The sequence below is a fragment of the Hakea prostrata genome, chromosome 4 (genome assembly GCF_041222555.1).
Source record: "Hakea prostrata isolate BN-2017 chromosome 4, UWA_Hpros_2, whole genome shotgun sequence".
Classification (NCBI taxonomy): Eukaryota; Viridiplantae; Streptophyta; class Magnoliopsida; order Proteales; family Proteaceae; genus Hakea; species Hakea prostrata.
In genome coordinates, this window is record NC_142603.1 from 13993446 (window position 1) to 14018666 (window position 25221).

At 38.2% G+C, this 25221-nt stretch overlaps 1 protein-coding gene across 2 annotated transcripts; it reads right to left on the reverse strand.

The window, feature by feature from the left end:
* Positions 1 to 858: 858 nt before the first annotated feature.
* Positions 859 to 23885, reverse strand: LOC149018074 (U4/U6 small nuclear ribonucleoprotein Prp31 homolog). 2 transcript variants are annotated; one of them, XM_089152403.1, is made up of 10 exons: positions 23797 to 23882; positions 23167 to 23275; positions 20943 to 21022; positions 15676 to 15741; positions 15379 to 15516; positions 11876 to 12768; positions 11706 to 11776; positions 6276 to 6378; positions 5813 to 5888; positions 859 to 1659 (listed from the first exon to the last, which is right to left on the reverse strand). In XM_089152403.1, the coding sequence occupies exons 3-10, from the start codon at positions 20943 to 20945 to the stop codon at positions 1558 to 1560; spliced, it is 1452 nt and encodes a 483-aa protein (XP_089008529.1). In that variant the 5' UTR covers positions 20946 to 21022; positions 23167 to 23275; positions 23797 to 23882; the 3' UTR covers positions 859 to 1557. The 2 variants fall into 2 exon arrangements, with proteins under 2 accessions (XP_089008529.1, XP_089008528.1); XM_089152402.1 differs by lacking the exon at positions 23167 to 23275 and having other exon boundaries at positions 23797 to 23885.
* Positions 23886 to 25221: the final 1336 nt, after the last annotated feature.

Genomic DNA, 25221 nt, shown 5'->3' on the forward strand with positions numbered 1-25221 from the left:
AAGGCAAAGGAATCGATCATATTTATAGTTTCGCAAATTTCCAGTCGATAACACGTTTCGTGGCAATTTAGGGACGTATACACAGACTACAGAACAAATCACACAAAGAAGAAATGCGACAAACAAATTTGTACCTTCAATAAGCGTGTAATTGAAGAAAACGGAGAATGAGTTCCTGAAATTTTGGTGAACAGAGCCAGGAATTAACGAAAGACTCATATCACCATACCAAGAATCAAATGGGTGAATTGGCGCTTCTTTTAATTTGTTATATAATTCTTCTAAAGTTTTCTTTTATTCACTTTTTGTGTCGGAGAGTGAAAATGTGACACTGTTCTATTTTCTATCCATCATCGGCTCTTTCTATAATTAGATCATTTAGATTAAAAAATTCCATTAGTGAATTAGTTAAGACGTTAACAGTCCAAACTCCCATAGGGAGGTATTGAGTTTGCACCCATCAGCACCAATATTATACCTTCGCTAGCTACAAAAAAAAATAAAAAAATTAAAAAAAATAAAAAATAAAAAACTTTTAAATTTACATTTCCATCCCTGTTAACAATTAAATTTACTCATTGAGGCCCAAGTGACCAACACTCGAACACGCAGTCTTGTATCCCTAAACCATAACCCAAAATGCACCCACCATCACACGATCTGCTTTTGGGCTAGAAGTTGGAAAAATAGCAGTTGTAGAGGGATTTTAAGGCTGAACACACAGTGAGACAATAAGAAATTTCAAACGCTAAATTGACCTTTCCGAAATTTTTTAAAGAACATAACTCCAATACCACCGATTTAAAAGCCATGGAACTTGCATACCTAACGTAATTTGGTAATTTGGTTTGTCAGAGATACTCTCACGGGATGGAAAGCCATTCCACTCAGGAGACTAAAATTGTAAATTTAGAAACTAAATATCCTGGAAAATTAAAACAAAAAGGCATTTACACCCATACCCTGTGATTTCAATTCATGATGGTCCAATCTGAGTTTGAATACAAGATGCAATACAGGAGGCTTCAAGTGGGGAAGTCAGATTTCAGAATACCGTAACAAAAATTTCAACCTGCACATTGTTTCAAAATTCCGGACAGGTATTATGAACAAGAAGTTGCAACTAGGTTCAATTTACAGCTTCACACTACAATAACTCATGTCTTACCCTAAAATTATTTGTGAAAACATAGCAAATCCGGAGCCTGAGGCAAATTGTACCAGTATCCCAGTGAGCTTCCAGTTCATTTTACTTGACAGAAGGCAAAGACAAGTGTTGCATCAACTACTCTAAGAAGTGGTTGACCTTCCTATATCCCAAATTACCAGGATGAGACCAAACATAGAGTTTCCCCAACAGAACAGCATAAAGCACCATCTAGCTGAACTACTCCCAGCTCCATGCACTTAGATGGCCAGTAGAAATGGGCACCTTAACAAGAATGATCCTTCTCAGGGTTCTCTGTCTGCTTGATGTCGAAGAATGACAAGGGTCACCACTATGAGCTACTTTTAAAGTCAAATGACCCAACTGTACAAGACAATCTTTAAGGGGGTTTAAGTCCTCTTGATCTTCGAGAATGTTCCCACTTCTGAGAAATAGGTACTCTGGGTACCACTACCTAGCTGATTTGCCTGTGGATTTGTGAGCTCAATTCCCTGCAACAGAACGCAACACACAACGTCATTGGGATTAAAAAAAAATACATTTCTAATGGTTTGATAACCCAACTAGCATAAATGGAGTGAGAGTTTCTGAATACCAAAATCAACAAAACTTCTTGTTCTCATAGTCATAACTCATGAATTTTATAGATAATTGTTTCTCTTTTCGAGGGAAAAATAAGAATCCATTCAAATGCACCCAAAAAAATCCACACATCCATGGACAGAACCAGATTGTTGTTGGCTTATTGATCTTTGCTTTCCCAGGCAACCAGATTTCCTCAGAGGAAGTGTACAACATATTGAAGCAGAGCATCAATCATCAACGGAATCAGTTCAGTCATCACTGAAGATCCTATCATGGTGCTGGCTTTTTTACTGTTCTTTTTAATTTTTTTGGGACTCTGTAGCCAGCCCCGTTACACTGGGATGAAGTTAAGGTTGTCATTGGTGTATATGAGTAAGGTATATATGTTTACTGAATCACCCTGGAACATAGCAAGGCCTCCGTTGAACATGACCATGCCAACTCATTTCCACCAAGTTCATCTACATGATGCTTCCTGGGGCCTACATGACAAAACTCCTATTTAAGGGTCAATGTTTCTATTCCAAAATTGGGTTTTTGTATTTCTATTACTGGCCAATTTTATGGACAGCAAAATGCACACGGTACTACAAAATTTTTCTACTGTAGGCCCTAAAAAGGAACAGATATGCATTTGTTATGCAGAGTCATCTGTCTATTGGTGGCAGTGTGGCAATGATCGTAGGACGTGGTTGTGCCAGCGGCAATGCGGATGGAGGCAAGAGTAGAAGTGGTGGCAGGCTGTGGTGGCAATGGTGTGTCTAAAATGAGGTGATGGTGGTGGCAAGTACTGCAGCAGCAACAACAATGGTAAGACAAAGCTGAAATAGGTAGAGGTGGAGGGAAAGAGTGGCAGACATGGTAACAATTTGTTCTCCATATGATGCACATCTAGTACCAAATTGGCCAACTTTCCTTTGAAATCAACTTAGGGTTGGGATGTGAAATCCTAAGACCACCCCAAGAGGGCCCCCAAGGGCCAAAATAGAGCCTAGGGTTGCTGCCAGCAGCGTGGATTCTATTGCATCAACATGGGCAATTTGGTCATTTTGGAAGTCAAGTCCAATTTGGTTTAGTTAGATTCAGAATTTTATTAGTGAGTCTATTGCACCTCTTAATTTTGGACTTCTATTTCGCTAGGAGTTCTCTTTAAAATTGTTTGTTTTACTTTTAAAATTGAGTCCTATTAGGAGATTGTTCAATAAAGGCTATGAATACATAGCCAATGCTTGTAACAAATCAGTCAATTCTATTGATGAATAAAATTATTGAAAAGGAGTTACAGCCAAGAGAGAGTGCGATTGAGGTTGCCTAGGGTTTCTAAGTCTGGAGAAACCCTGTGGCAGCTTGTGTGGTGTTTCTTCTTCAAGAGTTCTTCAATCCCCAACCTTCTACAAGAAGTAAGTGATCATCCCTACCCCCCTCCATCACACCCTCCATTTCCCCCCCCCCTTCGCACCACCCCTTCTTTTCCCTCAAAACCTAAAATCCCTTTTCTGCCAATTCCATCCACCAAATCCATCACCCTTCTAGGACTTAACCCCTCTCCCCACCTAATATTCGACCTCAACCCTAACCCTAATTTGCCCCCACCTAAGACTCTAAAATCTCAAATCCATCTTCCTCTTCCAAACCCTAATTTCCATCTCCCATTTCCCCTACACCAAATCCCTCCTTACCATTTGCACTTGATCCAAGTCCAAGCCCTAGCCCTAGCCCAAGCCATCCCCTGGAAACCCTACAAACTGAAACCATAATTTCCAAAACCCCAAACCGCTGAGGCTTGAATCTAAAATTGGAAAATAATAAATTCAGATTTGGGTTTCATTAACCCTAGGCCTATTCACCAGGACTGAGCCCTAATTACCCTCTTTTCAAACCATACAATCCCTACACCAAGAGGGTTGTAGAAACCCTAAATGCCTGCTCAATTCCTTTACCATGTCCTGGTTAATGGCTGCATTCTTTTGGCTCACATCAGGTAGATAAATATGGGTGTTGAGCTTTTGATCTGTAAGTTTATGTAGTCAGAATTAGCCCATAAGTCTAGTGTTCAGGCAAAAATCAAAATATGTTTTCCTTTTAAGTTTAATTGGTCTAATTATGTACATTCTGCCCAACTTAAGTTGTAAGGGCAGAATAGTGTCTTATGTTTTAGGTTAGTTTATGTTTCATTCTGTTTAGGATATGATAAGCAGTCCTTTTTAGTTATAAGAGTTCTATTCGAATTTTTACCCAAAAAAGAGTTCTATTTGGATTAGTATGTTGAGTACAACTAGGAAAGTCAGTTCCTAAGTCCTACCATCCTAATTTCACTAGGACTTCTTATGTTATGTAAGCCTGAAAACAAAGCCCTGGGCATGTAACAGATTACAGATTGAGAATACAATTAACAAAGAGTGTGTTGCTGCCTAAGAGCAAGGTGTTAGTAGAGCTTCTCATTAGTGGGAAGGGATCTCCATGTGATCGAGTAAGCAGTCCAGGGTTTTCTATTTGAAGGATTCTCCTTCGGCAGTGTTTGTAGTCTGCCTCCACTTATTTCCATCTCCATTACACCCTATTATAAGGCTTGCTGATATAGGTAAGTAACAAGTCAGCACTTAACTCCATTCCCCTTCTCGTACCATAATTCTTTACATTTTCTTGAATTTTCTCAAATTTTGGACCTTTCTAGAGACCAAAATTCAAGATCAGAACTACGCCAATCTAATTGTTAGATCCGTCCCAAACTCTACGAACCTCATCCCCAGAGATAAACAACTTCCAAGTTCCAATCTTGCTATTATTTGGCTTCTATTATTAATTTCTAGAAACCAGACCAACAGAGATCATTTTCCATTGCCTGAGCACTTCATAACAGTATCCATGTTGAATCAAGTCGCAAAGGTTCAGGTATTGGGTGTCTGACATGCACCCAAAAGTCAGGCACTTGGACACTGCCATTGCTAGTTTTAACACCCCCCCCCCCCCCCCCAAAAAAAAAAAAAAACACACACACACACACACACAGAGAAAGAAAGGTCATCTTGTGACAACCCCATAATGTGAAATAACAAATTTTACCACATTCTGCTGTCTAAAATTTTTCTTTATTGTTTTCAAGTCATTTTTATAATTTTGGGCCATTTTGAATCAACCATACACTTCGTGATTAGTCATATCATGTTAAGGTTAACCACCATGACCCATTCAGTTTTGGACACAAGTCAGGTTACACCCATGCCTCAACATGACATGAAAGCCATCACCACTGCTTAGCTGTGAAAATTTAATCCAACTTTGACAAATTCTTTGCCAGTTCCAACCCACTGCCACCTATTCAACTTAGGATGTGACATCAAGGTATCCAACGATTTTTCCAACCATCTGAATACTACTCTTGAAATCCTTCAAGCAAACAGAGAAAAATTCAACTCCAAGTAAAGCCAAATTAATGCAGCTTTAGAAAACTCATGAGATAAATAGCTTCACCCCACCACTAAATTACAAATTCAAATCCTCATATATTTCCATCTAAATTACCTAGATGGGATATTTTACCAGATGAGATGCAAACATGTGGGATTACTGGCATTTTGGCACAAAGGTTAAACCTCAGTTGATTTAATGCACCAAAACGTATCCAGTTTCTAGTGACAAAAGAATGATTCACAGCTTTCACTTCCACATGGTGATTATGATGTACACAAGAGACAAAAGGTGCAATATAAAGCAAGGGTTATAGGAACCCAATAATCGAATAATAGATATATTAAATTGATTTACTGGAATGATAACCAATAACAATAAGAAGGATAAATCTGGTTATAATGGTGCCAGTCACCCCCACATTATATGCTGACCTCAGTCATAGGCTGCCCAACAGCCCAAGACCACCCATAAAATAACCGATGTCCTCTCTTCACATCTTTCCCCCTATTTATAACCAACCAGCAGTTGGTTATGGCACCTCCTCTCTCTTCAATGAGTCGTTATCAGGGCCCTAATAAAGGGCCATTGAAGAATGGATGACAACAGAAAACATGAAATAGTAAAAGAAGGTACCAATTAGATACTAACCTGCACAGGTGTAAATGCCAAACTAGAAGTCAACCCTGAAGTGGCACCACTGCTGCCATACTGCCTTTCTTTGAACCTGAAAACAGTCAAGGCATAAAAGTCATGTAGACAAGGCTGAGTATGAGAATTAAGGATCAAATGAGAACTGGAGGCAAAAACTGTACCCTGGTATGCAATACTCATTGGTAAAGCATTTAACATTTTATTCTCACAGAGGGCAGACCTCAGTGCAATGGTAAGGTTGCTCAACTGCGACCTAATGGTCACAGTTTGTGTCTAGAAACAGACACTACACAAACCAGGATGAAGGGTGCATGCATTATGACCCTTCCTGGACTGCAGTGGCGGAAGTCTCATGCAGTGGGAACGCCCTTTTTCTCACATACCATACTGGTAAGAAGACGGGAAGAGACCTAAGCATAACCAGTAAAAAAAAAGGAGAATATGAGAGAAAACAACTTACTTCTTTGCAACCTTGGTGGCAAGTTTGCTCTGACCAACAGCTACACGTAACTTCCCACTTCCAGCCTGACCAAGCATACCATACCCTTCTCCTAGTCCATCACCTATATTGAGGAACAGAATGCACAAACTTAAGTAAGAACAAAAATCTCCATGTGCACTTAACTACCTTGAAGCTAAATTAAATAAGAAACTGCTGAATAAATCTAGTTTTCTAGTTGCCCTGACAAAATCAGTGAATCTACTTTGACAGAATAACCAGTAAATCATTACAAACAAAGATTGCCACTTTATATAGATAGACTCATCCATTTTTCAACTAGTGACTACTTTGATAAAGTGAAAAGGAAGGATGATCTCACTTCTTCAATAAATCTGATCATATAGCATATCAAAACAAAATTTTAGGGTGATAAAATAGCAATGCCCTAGTGATGGTAGATTTCTGAAAATTTTATGCCCAGCTTCATAACATCATTTGTGTGATACAGTTTGAAAATAGACCACCAGTCAATAAAAACTTACACAACCTAACCAAGCAATGTTATATTCACCATTACAAGTTCCCTTTATTTGGCACTTTCCCACTTCAATCCACAGATATTACTGCAAGAAAAGTACATAAATTTGACTACACAAAAGTGATTAGGGATCACAGTGTCATAAGTATGTTCAATGGGTATCACCAATATCATACCTAAATCTCCTAACATTTCGTAACATCACCCAACTTATGCCCACCAAAAATATATGAGCCTCCCTAATTTTACAAGGAAATGAAGGCAGGTATCCTTGGTATCGGGGTGGGTTTGTGTGATGCCAAGCATCTTTTTATATTATTATTTTATTATTGTGTGTGAATGTGTCAGTCATTAAGATTATTAAAGGATCATGACGGTTGATTTGATGGTTTAATCAAATGGTTCGAGTGTAGTTAAAAAATAGCCTAAATGAGACTAGATTCCAATTAATATTTTGGTCGAGGTCAGACATCGCTAGTGGATCCCACAACAGCGGAATTAAACCGTGCTTTCCGGAAAGACAGAACTAGAAGGATTTTCTTTTTTGATCGCTAAAGGGTCGTTTTTTTTTTTGGGGGGGGGGGGATAAGAAGGTGAAGAAGCAAGCAACTCCCCGCCCCGATCGGCAGCTGCAAGGTCTCCCCGATCAGCATAATTTTCTGAACCTGGAGGTACTAATATTCGCAACTCAGAGTGGGTCCTACGTAAGATAATAGAGCGGGCCCACAAGCCCATAAAGAAGCCCATTAATCATTTAGTTATATATATATATACATATATATATGTGTGTGTGTGTGTGTAACTGTGTGTGTGTGTGTGTGTGTGTGTGTGTGTGTATAAGTTACTATATATTATATTATAATTAAACAATAAAATAGAAAAATGAAAGTTAAGAAGAGAGGAGGAGGAGATGACACCTCCCCCTCTCTCTCCCACATCCTCACGTGGAAGACCATTGTCTTCTAATGTATGCATATGAGATTTATAAAAGAAAGAGGAAGTGACACATAAGTGGTGTCTTCATTACATCTTACCACCTTATATAAATAACCTTGATAAAGCGAAAAATGGGAATCAAATTGAAGGAGGTGGTTTTGTGTAAACAGAGAAGAGAAAGAGCAGAGAGAAGAGAAGGATTTCAGATTTACAGAAGCGTGTAGAAGATAGTTAAGGAGGAGAGAGAAGATAAAGTAGAAGAGGAGAGAGGAGAGAAACGTGCAGGGGAGAGAGAAGAGAGGTAACGCAGAGAAAGAGAAGAGAGGAGAGAGAAAGTAAAGGGAAACCCTATTAATTCTTGCATATTCGAAAATAGCCAACAATTGTTCGGAATACAGGAGGGAGAGCAGATTTTAACTAAACCAGAATCAAGACACACACACATAGAACAGGAACATGTAAGTGATATCGACCAACCCATGTATGTTATAAGTAGGTGATCCCATTTAGTAAACAGGTAGCATTCACATGTTAATATATAATTGATTTTATTTACTCACACAATTTATGAAAATGCATGATACATTGTTTTGTGAATGGAATAGAAATGCATGGGATCGGATGACAGCTTAATGACTTGATTGAATTGCTTGAATTGAAATGTTGATAGTATTCTTGAGATGTTGAATTATGAATGTGAAATGATGCTTATGCTTGCTAAATGTAGAATTCTCGTGCTCTTATATTTAAATGATTGAATTGTATGAATTGTATCTAATTTTATTCAGACAAGACTAAATGATGATTGAAATGAAAAATGTACATTGATATAGACGGGGCATGGTAATGCAATACTGAAATTGAATATAAAAATAGTAAAAGAAAAAGAAATAAAATGTTAATGGCTTCTGTAAGTCCTGGTACTTAACGTACCCAAATGGGAGGGCATGAAGCGGCTTCTGTAAGTCCTGGTCCATAGTGTACCCAAATGGGAGGGCATGAAGCAAGACTTAAAAGTGGAAATATATACTAGACTGATGATGGCCTCCTGTAGAGAACACCTGACCTTGTGCCAAAAGACTGAAAAGAGAATCTCTTAATGAGAACCTCTAAGACTGAGACTGATGCCACTTGTGTGGTTTATATTGATGGTGCTCTCTCTACAGGTAGTGCTTAGGTCTAGTTTAATAATGAAAAAGGAAAAGGAAAATGAAAAGAAAATTGGAATGCATGATGTTATATGACTTTGATAATGTGATGATTAATGCATGATGAACTGCCTGACTTACTTACATGGTTGTCTATATTGCTTACTGGGCCGCAAAGCTCATTGTTGTAAATGTTGATAGGTCCTCAAATACATGATAAGGGCAAATGTGCTGCCACCTAACAAATGACAATGCCTTTAAAGTGAAAAATGAAAACTCTTTTTCTTTTTGTTGCAACTGATGTTGGTTTAACTAGACTATAAATGTATATATCCCTTTGAGACTGTATGTACTTAATTAGATATTGTTAAAAGGTCAAATGTAAACATAACAGGACTTTAGATTGTATACATATGTTTATAAGTCAAACTGTCAAACAGGTTTTCTCTTTTTGTCCTTGAAAATGTTAAGTTAGCATTTTGTTTTAGTGGTTATAAACAGGTTGATAATGAGAGGAACTATCATGTGCCCTAGTTGAATGTCCATAATGTGGGCCCCACCAAGCCTGTGAAAACTAGGGTCGTGACAGTTTGTGTCATAGATTTTTTTGAAGTTCAAATATCTGACTGGACCTTAGCCAGTAAGCATCATAAAAGGGCAAACCCAGTGCTGAAGGCTTCCGCACAAGCAGGGTCTGAAGAGGGGAGGGGTGGCAATTTTCCTATGCAGCCTTACCCCAACAAATTATGCTCAGAAGTTGTTCCAATGGAGCTAGCTTTAAGTAAACCAAGTGCCAGTTTAAAAGCCAACAAAAGTTAGTAGCAACTGGCTGTACATAAACCCAAACCCCAGTCACCAGGTAGCTTGTATCCAACTTACCAGGTTTTGAACTCTAAGAATTCACCCTCAATTTTAAATTCAACAAACGATTCCTGCTCTAAACAAAATACTCTTGTAAACCAAGTACCATACCTTTCTACACTACCTGTCAAAACATCAAGTCATAGCAAGGTTGGCTGTTTGTTCCAAGGATAATGGTGGGGCCCTTCCAATGGTCCAATGAAAGATTTATGAATCTATGTAAAAGACATTGTGTTTTTAGTAAGGATAACCAAAATCCTGAACTCAAGGGGAAGAAACAACTGGATCATCAAAATAGGGAGAGAGAAGTTATTTGGCTCATGGATATTATGTCAAGGAGGACAGAAATTTTGGCAGTGTTCATGGGTGTTTCTAGGACTAGTTCTTGAAGAGTAGGAAGCTAAGGGAGTCACCCGAAATAATTCCATATCAGAATCAGCATAGATGGGGTCATCTGATTCTGAAATGAGCCATTTAAGATTCAGCACACACGAATTTCTGATCCAGTTATCATGATACATCTTGATGCTATGCTGCAAGCTCATTTGGTAAGTGGTAATGTGAGGCTTTAGAGCATTTGAAATTCTTAAGAAAATCATGGTGCAGGTTATGCTGGTGGTCTCTAGACATATTGGTCAATCTAATTCTGTAAGCAGGGCATCATTATTAAGAGATTAGGCTACACCTTGGAAAATGGAAGGTGGACATAATGGTTACTGATGATCTGCAGTTGGTCAAGATGGTTTAAGCTTAGTCTGGTTAAGATGATTTCAGCTTAGTCAGCAGGTCCCTCACACAATAAGTACCATACACAAGGAGAAGCAGTATGTTACTCTCACATTGATGCCTTTTGGGGAAAGGCTCAGCCCAGTAGGAACAGCATAACCCTGGCTTGCTGGAATGTGACATCCACCATCACAGAGCAATTCAGCTGAGAATTGGCTGCTTTTCAGGAGGATGGGACACCAGGACTGGAGCCACTTCTTCCCATAATCTTGCCCAAGCAAAGAGCATCGAGGAGAGGTCTCACCATCAGGACCTCCCAGGATGGAGGAGGTGGTTTTTATTTTATTGAAGGCTTCTTTCTGCTAATTCCTTAGCAGATTAGTATACCAAGAAAGCAATCTCTGTTGTAGTTGCTAATCACATTTCAAAGCCCCTCCTTGAGGGTGTATGGCTCTGGCCTCCCATTGCCTCTGTTGTCTCACCTTTGCTTCATATCCTATTTGTACTCCAGCTATGTTCTTCATGTTAAGATTTTGCTTACCAATCAAAGAAAACAAAACAAAAGGAACTAGAAAATAGAAAAGGGAAAAATAAAATTCCTTAAAGGACAATTATTTCAATTTTATATTTTTATTCCATTTGAATCTATTTCTATTTAACAAGGTCAAAGAAAAAATTTATCAACTAGAGGAGGTGTAAATAGGATATTGAAAAAAGAAATCAAATAGTTCTAGTCAACACTAACATGGTACACACTGTAAGCGACAGGCAACAGTAGAGCATGAACGGGTAATGTATAGTTGGTGGAAATAACAGATAATATTAAGATTTAAAAAGATATACAACAGTTTAAAATGTACTCAAAGGTCCTTGAAATATATTGTGTTCCTTAATTACACAGATGGCAGGCCTTAATGAAACAGTAAGGATGCCCCATTGTGACCAAAGTGGTCAATGGATCAAGTTGTGAAACAGTCTCTCTAGTAAAACAGGGCAAGGCTGCATAAATTACTTCCATCCAAAGGTGGAAGCCTCGTACTAGGTATGCTTATTCCTTGATTTTAAATATAAACTGTACACATATGGATATCAGTTCCAGAAAAAATATTAAATCACATAACAGAGAAATGTCAACCCACGGATATTATACCTTATTTTTTATTAAAAGATTCTAAACAAGGATGGAATCAAAATTTAACTAATTCAGTTTCACAACAAGACATGGCCAGTAATAATTACCCAAAGAACTTTCTTCAGGTATTCCAAATTGCATCCTGTTCGCCAGCTTCCTCATATCTGTGATCGCATACCTGTAAAATGAGAAATTAATAAGAGTATCAAAATAACTATTAAAGGCAAACTAAACCATTTTCCATAGTTGAGAAAATGTACGAAAAAAATAGCACAACCTTTCCTTCATCTTTCGCAGTCGACGACCACCCCTCTTCTTTTTGGGATCAGAATCTGGCACAGGAAGAGGTTTTGGTTGCTTTGCAGGAGGTGGCTCTTGCCATTTCTCAATTTTCTTAAGGACCTCATCCTTCAACGCCCTTCCAGTTTTTCCCGTTGGATCTCCACGTGTTGAATCTACTCGTGCTGCAAGTGTGGATTTTGCAGCCAAAAGTCGGCAGGCACGCATCCTCAATGAAGGAGGAGTGCTTTGAAATATCTCTGTTTGTTCAATATAGCCAACACGAAATTGGGATGTCGCAGTTGAAAACCCTGCTAGGTTCTTCTTCTTGGCACCAAGAAGCTGAACGTTACAAGCTGGCATCTTGGCTAATGCAACCAGACCCCCAGCAGTCCCCATAAATTTTGCTGCAACTGCACTCCCAACAATGGCAGAGAGATTAGGTGCAATGTATCCCATTCTACTCTCAACAAAATCAAGGACCTTTTTCTTTGCAGAATCAAGAGCAAGAGCACGATCACATGCATCAGTTGTTTTTTGAAGATTCTCCTCTGGAAGTGGCTTTCCACTAGTGGTTGATGCTGTAACAGAAACCACCATAATGATAGCTGACGGTAAAAGACCTTCAAGATCAACAAGGGTTAAATCCACTTCATTCCCAATTTTTTTGACAACTCGAGCATAATCAATAGGGTGATGTACAAGGGATTCAAGCTCTGGAAACTTCAGGCGATACTTATCACGAATGAAATTGTGAATGATAATGATTTCATTCTCCATGTCAACCAACAAAGCATTACAATCAACTATCAGCTGATATTCAGGATCATCTTCCAAAACTATACCCTGGGTAGTGTTATCAGAACCCTTCTCAAGCGCATTTTCAACTTTCTGCAAGCATGCAAATTTTGGAATAAATAGACACCATGTTAGAAAATAAGCTTTAATCAATCAAAACAGTCGCTGAACTTGAAAGATAAGGGAGAAGAAGAAGAAGCAACAATGGGCTGCAATTCTAGCTTGCTCTCCTAGAATCACTACCTCTCTATTTATAGATTTCATAGTGTAAAAATACAACTTTAAAAGCAAGCCATGTTGCCCTCTAAAAAAGGAAAGAATAAGTACTTCTCATGGATTCTTGAATCTGTCCAAATAGAAAGTTCTAAAAATAGAAACTAACATAAAATAAAAACTATGCTTTATAGAAACTCCCAAAACTTGTGTAGCTAATTTCCTACATTATAAATAGAAAATAGAGTAGCATATCTAAAAAGGAAACCAGCATCACTGGCATAATATTGTTCATGTTACTGTCCATGTGAACAGTAAAACAGCCCATTGTTCTTGCGTATATTTCACATGTTAGAAAATAAACTTTAATCAACCAAAACAGTGCAATAAAAAGAAGAACTGAGAAGAAGAAGAAGAAGAAAGAAGAATTGATAGGAATCACATAAGCTTGCAATTCTAGCTTAGAACTCTTAGAATCGCAGCCTCTTATTTATTGATATCAATAGTCTAGATTACAACTTGAGAAGCAAGATATCTTGCCCTCAAAAAAAGAAAATAAAGAATACAACTTATAGACAGAATTTTATAGTCTTCTAACTCCTAAAATCTGTCCAAAATAGAAAGCACTGAAAAAGGGAAGTTTTGAAATTAGAAAATAGAAACTATGCTTTATAGAAACTCCCAAAACTTGTGTAGCAAGATTCCTACATTAGAAATAGAAAGTAGAGTAGCATATCTAAAAAGGAAACAAGCATCACTTGCATAATACTGTTCACATAAACAGTAAAACAGCCCATTGTTCTAGTTTATACTTCAACATAAACTAAAGAAAATAAACTGCCACATAGTCTGATGAAATGCCATATAGTTATTGGTGTAACATACAAGACTTGCTTATAAATTACCAAAATGTAAAGCCTAAACACATGGCATACATTATTCATAGGGTTCACAAAATATGCAAACTCACACAGAGTAGAGGTAAATAGAATAGCTTTCGTAGAGGTAAATAGAATAGCTTTCGAAAGATATTCAAACTACCTAAAAAATAACCATAAAGAAAAAGAGAGAGCAAACAATAGCTCAAGTCAAAATAACATGTGCGGAGTTATTATCAGCCAAATGAGCAGGCTCTTGAGAAAATTGGGCTTCTTTTCTTAGGAAAAAGTCTAGGGTTGGGTTATATGTTTTTTTGGGGTAAAATAAGCTTGTGGTGTACACACATTGGGCCTTTGATCCCCAGGGTTTCCTATTTAAGAGGTCACATTTATATGCCAAGAATAGTTGTAGTTAGGTTGCGTAGAAAACTAGCTTCTATACTTGGCTCATTTTATGTTTTACATGGAAAAGGGTTTCAGTTCAGTTTAAATCATTAGAACACTCCCTTAGCTTGAGGGTATCTATTTAATTATAGGGTAGTAATCTGAGTCCTATTCAAATTGCTTTCCAAATGTAACTATAAATAGGGATTTCGGTGTAATGTCCCTTAATAAAAGCCTTACCCAAATAGGGCCTCATGGAGTTGCTTGGTTAGGACAAGCGCATTAGCCCTTTTATTTATATAGGATGATAATCAGCTTTTTTCCTTAGACCAACTACCAAGAAACAATCCAATCACTGCTCCATCACCAGCTCAAACTCCATAAAAGATATTCTCATCTGGCTGGTATTACTCCCGGTCGAAGGGATCAACTAAATAGCCAACAAGAAAAGAGAACATAAAAGCAGCCCCAATTGCATAAGAGGGGAGCAATACCTGACCAGATTGGAACGAATGTTGGGATGATCACCTAAGGCATCCTATCATGGGAGCTGAGCACAACTCAGATTTACTAGTTTTATTTGTGCAAGCTACTAGTCCCTTATTCCGCTTGTAAGAGCTTCTGGTTTAGGGTGTGACATTAAACACGGAAGTTCTGAATCAAGTGTCCTCAACATTAGTTTGGAAGACATACACAGTGTTCAAGATAAGATTCATTGCTACTGATTAAGATCAGATTTGACTGCAAGCAATCAAATCTCCAGCCCTAAGAACATCAATCTATGAGCAAGTATTGATCCCCATCCCCTAATTGTCCTTCTAAATTCTCTACATACCAAACCCTAACTCCAGTTTTTCTATTTTCTTCAATTTACAAGAATCTACCCACAGCCCAAATTCAGCATTAAAATCCATTGAAAATCAACCCCAGCCTCTTCACATCACCCCAACCACAAGCTATACACCATGTCTCATATTCGGAAACCCTAAAACTGATATTTTCTTGAGATCCCAAAACACTACTTCATTACACCTCATCGCAATCCAAAACCTTTCATATTACCTTTATTGGTTGTGATTGCTGAACCCTGGATATATGACAAGGATATATCCATTCTTTGTAGACAAGGGAAGAAAACTATATTGTTGAAGGTATGTTGACAAGGATATCAAAATCCAGCATATAGTGCCAAGATGAAGATAAAATAACATGGTAGTTGAGAACCAACCTGCATAATATCAATATAACGCTGTGTCTTCTGTAATTTTGAAACACTGTCTAAATCATCATAATTAAGAGATTCTATGTCAGGCATGTCACCATCAATGTCTTCTTCCATGCCTTCCTCATCACCAACATCTTCATCCTGACAGAAATAGTTTATTATGGATAATCAGCCAAACAGAATTTGAAAAGACATTATTCTACATCAATGCCAAGCAAAAGTTCCAATGAGTTTTTCATTGATAAAGAACATTGCTAATTTGCACATCGGTTTTCTGACAGCATGGATGAAGCAACTTACAACAATATCAGCTTCATTGCCAGATAGCTCTTCAAGATCTGCTAGGAAAGAATCTGCAAGAGTTGCCTGCAAGAACCAGAATAGGAGAATGGCTAATTGCAAAGATAAATACAATACAAGGGAAAAGATCACTATAAAGCATAACAACAAGCCCGTGTGCATGGAGTAACAAGATGATTCCAAATGACATCTCTTGGGGGGGGGGGTTAAAAAATTATTTCATATTATTTCCTAAGAAACAGAAACATTAATAACCTAATAACCAACTATATTAATCCATCAACAAGACTCTCAGTTAAACCATTTGAAGATGCCACAAATACAAACATAAATCAAACCAATGTGGTCCTAGATTCATAGGAGATCAACTAGGAGTCAATTCTTCTAAGATCTCAAATCTGAACCAGTAAGGGCTGGCTAAGGTTGGTACAAAGGCCTAGTGGTCTGATCAGGATGGGACATCAGGCGATTGATATGCAGGTTGGGGGTTGCTTCCCTTAAAAGGATGTTAATACTGGTGAAAAAATTGGAAGAGAAGTTGCAGGTTTAATGGAGGTACAGGTAGTTGCAGGTTTATGGAGGTACAGGTATTTGAAGGTCTAATGGAGGTTTATGTCCTGTAGATCTGTTGTAGCTAAAATTAGGAGGAAAATCAGTAACAATGGAGGGGACGATGTGGTTAAAAGGAGGGAATGGTCTAACTGTCAGATAAGGCTGGCTAGGAAACACTCAAAAAGCAGCACGATCATGTCTGCAAGGAATATCTGCAGAGAAGTTGCAGGTTTAATGGCAACAGCAGGTTGGGGCTTTCTGTGTGTGGGTGTTTGCATTTTAGGAGAGAGCGGGAAGGGGATGGTCCTTCTGTGGAGGTTAGATCAGGATTTTAATGGACGGAAAGGGATGGGAATGATGGGAACCAAATGGGGTGAGTAGCAGGGGCCAGGGGGTACCTACTCATTCATGTGTCCCTTAATGGCAGCAGCTTCAAGGGTTTATTCTGATCAGCAGCCTGATGGTGACAAATGTTCTTCAACAAGTAGCTTGATGGAGAAGAAGATTGAATCCTCAGTCAAAGCAGGTCTTGGATATTACTCACCAAGTATGCATTCAGCAACTTGAACAAGCAAGCACTTGAAGGTGACTCACCAAGTTATAGGCTAGATATGACAGACCTAATCTCACAATGTAGAAGGAGAAAAAAGCAGTAAAGCAGCAATTTGCAAAAGAGAAAACATAATAATCTCAAGTCTAATACATTCTTCCACTGATGGGGTATTAAATAGAGGCTTTAATCAGCCAAACAAAGTCTTAACTTAAAGAGGAATAGAAATTTTAACTAACCAGAACGCTAGCTCTCCTATGCATTGAGGCTGTGGCAGAACCATGATTACATGCTACTCAAAAGAAGTAACAACCTAACCAAATAAACTTGCAAAATAAAAAGGACTTCTGTTTTAAGAAGGAACCCTATGTAGGATAAGATTCCAACTTGACACTCCTAATTGGACCAGGACTCTTTCATAACTTATCAAAGAATGACTCAAACAATAAAATATAGACTTGGACTCCTAACTAAAGTCTGATTCAGAATAGGTCAAATAGCTTGGACCTGGGAGACCTGAAATGATTGAAATACCCCTGTTTTGGTTCGGTCCTCCTTCAGGTCATAGGGTGTTGAAGTTGTTTTTCTAGGCCATACTTCGGCCTTTGGGGCCTCTCTTGGGTTGGCCCTTCAACTTCCACACCAGGGGGAGTTGGACTTCAGATGGGGCTATCACTTCAAGGAAAATGATGAGAGGGTTGCGAAGAGAACTGAATCCAGGTTTGCTTCAACTTAATAGCTGGGTATAGATTCCTAAAACTAAACACAGTTGAGAAAAATCATGTACAAAAAGCTATAGGTGTTTTTTTTGGATAAATAAAGAATTTGATTACCAAAAAACCCCAGAGGAGAAAGGGAGGATGTACAAGAAGAGAAGAGGAGGGGCTGCAACTGCTAGCCTCAAGGGGGGCCTAAGCCCCAGGAACAAAAAACAACCTGAACCTGGGGCACCAAGAGAAGGGGAGGGGCTACACCCGACTATCCAGCAATAAGGGAGAACTAAGACCCCATGTACAACAACTAATATGTTCCTTGGGGTGATGTAAACCCAGTTTTAGGGTTAGGGGTAATAGTGGAATTTCCCTAAAACTAAGGGCCGCCCAGAAATTCTAGCAAAAGAGAACTAGCTTTCTAGGCTGCGTGTTTTTTTTTTTTTTTTTTTTTTTTTTTTTTTTTTTTTTTGGGGGGGGGGGGTGTCGAGCACTTGCATCCTTGCTTTTAGAACTTTAACAAGAATCTGAAAATCTAGGGTTTTGGGAGGTTTGGCTAGGTGGGAGAAGGATTTTCTCTGCTGTTTTGTATTTTCAGACCTCTTCTCAAGAGTTTATGGTGCAGGAGAGGGACTCAGTTGGATTAGATCTTAGAGAGAGAAAAAAAGAATTGCAGAATTATCTGTTGAAGACGATGAAGTGCAGGAAATTTCAGACTTAGGGAAATAGGATTTAATTAGGTAACAAACAGTAGGATTAAATCCTAGGGGTAGGTGCGATCCTAGTGGGAGGAAAAAGGAGGCTAGAGGGGCTGGGAAGAAGGATTGGCAGAATGGTGGGTTCTGCCGCTATCGCAGGGAAGAAAGGGGTGGGTGTGGACCTGCAGATGCAAGGGGAGAGGTGGGGGAGGGCTTGCGTAAGAGGGAGGAGGAGGTAGGGAAGCAGCGATAGGGTTGGGAGGGGACTGGACTAACCTGGGATTGATCTGGAGCTGTCATTTGATGGCTGTAGCTTCTGGAAACTTGCTGGAAATTGCAGAACAGAATTCAAAAGCTTGAAGAAACCTGCTGGAAACTTGAATGATGCTGAATATTGAAAAAGATCTTCTAAAATCCGCCAAGGTCCCCTCAAAACAGGACCCCGGTCCTTATTAACTTTTCATTCAATCCAACTTAAGATTTACAAAGAAACAGTGGTTTTATTTAGCCCACTAAAAGACCTTAACTTGTTGGGTAGAAAAAAAAAAAGACCTTAACTTTAAGTCGGATCCCTTTATAGACTAGGATCCCACCACATTAATCACAACCACTAAAATAAAATTTTAAAGGTCTAATGGACCCTAATTGGCACATGCTAAAATAAAGCTCTAATTAGTGCATGCTAAATTCTAATTAATTAGAAATTTAGAACTCCAGTTGACATGTGCTGAAATCATGACTTAAGAACTCTTATCCACAACTAGAGTAATTCAAACACAACTCAAGCTAAGGAAATAAACTCAATTAGGACTCTATGACCGCACTGGAATTAATTCCAACAATAAAAGAGGGCTAAAATGCCCTAAATACCCCCAAGAACTGGGTTTGGCCATCATCTTGGGGTTCGGCCAGGGGGTCTCTGTGTTTACATCACAGGGTATCCAAGATTGGGAGATGGGAGAGCATCTGAAGTCTAGTAGAAACGTTAAAGTAGATGGCTTTCCAAATCGAGTCCATAGATTTGGAATTGGAAGTCCATCTCCTAAGATTCCGTTCCCACCATAAATGAGAAACTGTAGCACCAAACACAAGCTTGCCAACCACGTCACAAATAGAATAGAAGAGCCAGAGAAGTATCTCAAAAGCTAGACCAATCCCTATGAAACCCAAAGGAGCACCTAAAGCAGGGGCCAAAAGGAGGCAGTAGCTTTCCCACAGATGTTTTCGTAGATGGGGCAGGAGAAGACAAGGTGGTTAACATCTTTAGGGTCATTCCAACAAAGGATGCAGTAGGGATTAATGGAGAGATGTCTAAAATGAGGAAAAAAAAAAATTTGAGTGGAAAGACAGATTAAATTTCTTCAAACAGTGAAGGAGTGGCGGGAGATGTGAGCTAGGTTTAAGGGGGCTTTCGGAGCTAGGTTTGACACATTAGTAGTTTATAGTTGCAACTTCACGTAGTTATAGCTTTAATGGAGAGGTCTAGGTTCAATAGGGATAGCCACCTTATTACCACCTCAAGTCTTTGTTAAAATAAAAATCCTTAATAATAATTAACCAAGTCCCCCAACTTTAGGAACTAAGAATAGAATTTAAGTCTTCCCATGCATGGAAGCTTCAAAAATTCTGCTATTGACTCCATGGAAGGAGAAGGAAATCTTGAAAGATATCTCAATTTCATGAAAGCAAGACGAGATGACATGCAAAACCCTGGATTTACCCCTACTCAACCAAGGTCTCTAATATCTCAGATTCTCAGTCATATCTAGGATACATCGATAATATTTTGATTACCTTGGTCATATCTTGGATATATCTCAATCAAATCTCAGCAAAATCTTGATAATCTATTGGATATCCCAGCAAGACCTCGGCATATCGCAAAATTTTATTGTCATTTTATGCTTCCCACCCAAATTTGGCTTAATTTTGAGAAAATTACCCCAACTTTGAGATCTCAAACCAACTTGCTTTTTCGAGGGAACTAGGTGGGCTTTAAGATCGAGATCCATGGTTGACTCATCAGTCATGTGGCTTGTTTAGTCACATGAGAACTTAAATCAGACCAAAATAAAACAAAATTTGACCAGCTAATCTTCAGGCCAAAAAATATAAGATGGAAAATTAATTAAGTGTGGGATAGACTATATCCGATTAATAATCAGGAAGCTTCTTGGAATTGCAGATGCAGATCTTTAGCTCTGCATCATGGGGCCCACACGGAGTTTACATGAACATTCTTTTTTCTTGAACTGTGTCACCGCTGCTCACCCTTCATAACAAGTGACATAAGAAGTACCAATGATAGTGGCATGATATCTCAGGAAACTATGACAAGTCAGATGGACGCTAAGACAAGGAGGCATGAGCTGCATGACAACAAATTTAGTCTAGTAAAGACAGTCAAACCAAATTTTTATGCAAAAAAGCAAATGATTAAGCTAAAAATCCTTTATTCTCCCTAGAGCACATGCCATGACACCTACATCTTACAATGAAAGCTACAGTCCCTTTCCCAAGAGGATGACACAAGCACAAAGTAACAATAAACACCACATAACAGAACAGTGGTACAGATCTTTGCAAGTTACACCTTACATCAACTCATTTTTGCTTTCATGATGAAAATGAAAGAATAAGGGGAGGGGGAGACAATGGCAGGAAAGTAGAACGAAGTCATAACAGTACAAACAAAATGAAAAATATTGAGCATATCTGATGGTATCAACATGTATACATTAAATTCAGACAATTTACCATTATTTAGTCTTGTAGAAGTGTCACGAAATACTAAAATCAAGTCGCAACTTGTGAAGATCCAGAAAAGTTCACCAAGCCTGGATAAAAAAATGAACAGCAGTGTCATGTATCTGAGATAAACAGCTAAAGTCCCACAGAACTTCCCAAATATACACAAGTACAGCTACTACAAGAATGCATAGATCTAGGCCTTCACAGTCTCCATACATGGCATAGAAACATTAAAAACAACCAAACTCTAAAAATCATATAGAAGCTGATATTAATTCGAGGTTGTGTGATGTACCACAGAATATAGTTAGGGCTTACGGTAACTAGATTAGCTCTTTGTGATTATTTCCTTTTCCTTTTTCAAATATGTTTCCTTATCATAAAAGCTAGGTAAGATATTTGCTCTATATAAAAGACGCATTAGTTCTCCTCACTAGTACTCCCCTTACACCCCCTCCCTCTATCCTACCCTCCCATTTCCCTCTCCTCCCTCCATCTTCTTCCTCTTTGATTACAGAGACAGCATACTCTGCCAAAACACATTTCTCTCTTGCCACAGGCTTCACCATACTCTTGCAAAGACACAGAAGCGAAGTGGGGAAAAAGAGAAATCAGAGAAAATATCTGGCAGTTCCTCACAGCTTTTTACTTTGATGTTTAAGAAAAAACTCACTGTTAAGGTTCTCATTTTGTCTCTAGCATACATTGCAACCGGTGCATAGTTGGTCCTTCTCATTTTGAGTTTGAAAACACACCTTCATTATATGTGATAGAGAAATAATTGCACTAAGAGAAGTTAGACATTGTGTTCAAGGTAATAGATAAGATGTGGAAACTGAAGTGCTCTATTCACAGAAACTACATAAACAGAGAGCTAAAAAAGAGTTGAGGAGATTTGAAAGCACATACTCTTAAAGTCCCATTTGTTGCAAGTAAAGGACAGTGAAACCATTTACAAAAAAAAGGGGGATTTTGTAATCTTAATAATGCAACCTATCTAAAATTCTAACCATTTCCCATCGATAAGCTTTTCAATGTAGATTTTTGTTTTAATTTCAAAACGGGGGAAAAAAGGATGAGGTCACACTCTAAAAAGAAATTTAACATGTCAGACCAAACTTAATTAAAATATATTTATGATAAAAAAATAAAGCCTAGCGTGTTTTTAGACGGTTGAACATGCGAGCAAATGAAAACAATCCATTTTGTATTCGTTAGATTTTAGTTCCCTTTCTTTTCTTTGCCTTACAACCAAATGGAGCCTTTGGACCTTAGTAAGTTCAGTAATGGCAATGAAGAAGGTACCGATACATAGAGGAATCAATCAGACCAGCAGAAATAATACTATAAAAATTTGGCATACTAAAATGTGTACGGCAATGATATGGCACGTGTTTATTATGGCCTCTCCAAACGAAAAAGATATGGGCATACATTTGATATATAACAGACATTCAGCACCAAATATTAAGGAGAAAAAATAGCATATTTGTAACAGTTATAATTTAAAAAAGAATAATAATAAAAATACATTAAAGTTTCATTATATCAATAACATCTCACAAAAAATCAAAAAAAAAAATTTGACGAAGAAATTTTCCCTGCAACATGGCTGAGAGAAACTAGGGCAAAAAACCATTCATAGAGGAATTCTGATATGGATTGAAGGGTGGTAAACATGGGGTTCTTCCTAACTGTTTACACACTGAGTTTCTGCCAAACTAGGTACTCTTGTCCCTATCTATCGGATAGAGGAATTCTGATATGGACTGAAGGGTGGTAAACATGGGGTTTTTCCTAGCTGTTTATACACTGATTTTCTGCCAAACTAGGTACTCTTGTCCCTATCTATCGGATAATGGAACCAAATATTAACAATTTCGGTTTCAAGTTGTTTTGATTCACTGATCTTGTTCCTATTACTGATTTCTGTGTCCTAGATTCAGCAAAAATATGCTTTGTGGCTCCAGGCATGTCTGTTAATCAGATCCTTCCACTAATTTAAATTATAAGGGTATCCTTAGGATTAGATTTCGACCATAACTTGGGTCTTAACCATCTCTGATTCTTCTCCAATTCCTGATTTTAATTTTTATAACTAGTTATCTACTCCACCATCTTATTCAGCAAGCTCATGATGATTTGGTACGTTCTTTATTGAAGAGAGGCCTTGGTGGGCTCAAAGGGAGCCGAAAAGGTAAAAAAGAAAGGGGCCGGGGGAGAGACTCACAGAAGAGAGGAGCAATAAGTAGCCTTCTCACCGCAGCAATCACACTAGAGTGTTTGGTTTTGTATTGCGAACTTGGAAGACGAGGTAGATAACTCGATTAAGAGTGTTTCTGTAATTGAAACATTTATATTAAAAAACTTTTTAAACTTACAAACTCAATCTCTGTTAAGACCAGCAGAGCCTGAAACGCGGTCTTTTATCTCTAAACCCTAACCCAAAATACACCCACCATCACACTATATGTTTTTGGGCTGGAAGTGGAAAAATAGTAGTTGCAGAGGGATTCTACGGCTGAGCACACAGTGAGACAATAAGGAATTTCAAATGCTAAATTGACCATTCTGAAATCTTTAAAGATCAGAACTCCAACCACACCAATTTAAAAAGCCATGGAACTTGGATACCAAACGTGAAAAAATTTAACAAAACATTAAAAGAATAGGGCTTGGATGTGGATTCTCCCACAACTCCTATCCCCAGGAAGAGGAAGTTTGGCAGATACAGAGGAGTGAGAGAGCGTGAGAGAGAAAATAGGAGAGGTGAGCGAAAGAGAGATATTCAACCCGAAACGATGGAAAAATCAAAAGAAATTGGAAATCAATCAAAATTACAAAAATGGGGATCTCTTACCTGAAAGTCGGAAACCATGAAAAAACCAGAAGATCTGTTTGCGATGCTGTGTATTTCGCCTGTTGAACCCTCGTTTTTATATCGTTGGGCTGTCTGGGCCTCATTGAGTAAATTTAGTTGTTAACAGGGAATTTGTAAATGTAAAAAATATTTTAATCTAAATGATTCAATTGCATAAATACCCTTAATCTTTAGCAGTTGGACAAAATAGGACAGGGACCTGCGCGGGATATATTCTTATATCCCACACGCGCGAACAAAAGTTTTTTTTTTTTTTTTGGGGGGGGGGGGGGTGCTGACACACAGGGTCAGGGGTGTCTTTTTATTTTCCCTGTTTTTCGATTGCTGGGGAATGGCGTAGGGGTGTAAACGGACCGGATTTGGATCGGATAGTGATATATCCATATCCGCATCCTATAATATTCAGATGGATTCGGATAATATCATATCGGTTTTTGGACGGATTCTGTCGGATTCGGATGATCGGATAATTATTTCCTTAAGTGGATTCTTCTAAACAGACATAAATATAATTGAATACAAGTTTTCAACTACCTGTTTACATATTTACCTTTTTATTTGTGAGGACTATGTTTGAAATTTAAGAATTTAACAACTTTGGTAGCTATTTTAGTAGAAAACCTAGAAAAAAGTCACATATCATAGGCAAAAATTATAAAAATAAGAATAATAAATCTAAATAAGTAACTTAATCGGATAATTTAACGAACGAATAATATGCAGTAAGAAAGGGGTATACCATATCCGCATCCTATTAATAATCGAACGGATTCGGATACCCCTAAACGGATGCGGATGCAAATTCGAAACGGATTTCGGTTATCCATTTACACCCCTAGGAATGGGGTGGTGATAAGATAAGGGCACACAAAGGGCTTCCCTGCCTCGGGGGTAGGGGTGTCAAGTGTCAACATACTCTATCTAAACCGAATCCTACCGTAGAGACATAAATTCACAAACTAAATCCAAACCCTATCCTACCATGGAGTCCAAATCATCTCTCCGTCGGGGGAGAGCACTCTGTGCTCCCCTGACTACTTTACAATCACAAAACACAGTGGGGCCCATATGTAAAAATAATAAAAACATTTTGAAAAAATATATATTATAAAAACACAGTGGGGCCCACTGTGTTTTGTGGTTGTAAGGCCGTCGAGGAGCATAGTGTTGGGAGCTTGTTTTACCCTGGCCCTTATTTTTAACTTTGAAGACAAAACAAAATGCATGGGTTAACGGCATGAAAGAATTTTGACCTATTGACCTCTTAGTTAATGAATGCTAGCATTGGCCAAGTGAACTAATCCAGTATGATAGCGTGTTATGTACACTTGGTTAAATAATTATTTAAAAATGAAGTTATATATAATTCTGATTTTAAAAGATAAGTTAATATAGGGACGGGTA

What these genes read in the sequence shown, in the direction of transcription:
- LOC149018074 (XM_089152402.1), bottom strand. An exon ending in GCAATGAAGCTGATATTGTT is followed by an intron (nt 15,517 to 15,675) that starts GTAAGTTGCTTC and finishes TATTTCTGTCAG; the next exon opens with GATGAAGATGTTGGTGATGA. An exon ending in ACCTGAAGAAAGTTCTTTGG is followed by an intron (nt 6,379 to 11,705) that starts GTAATTATTACT and finishes TCCTCAATATAG; the next exon opens with GTGATGGACTAGGAGAAGGG.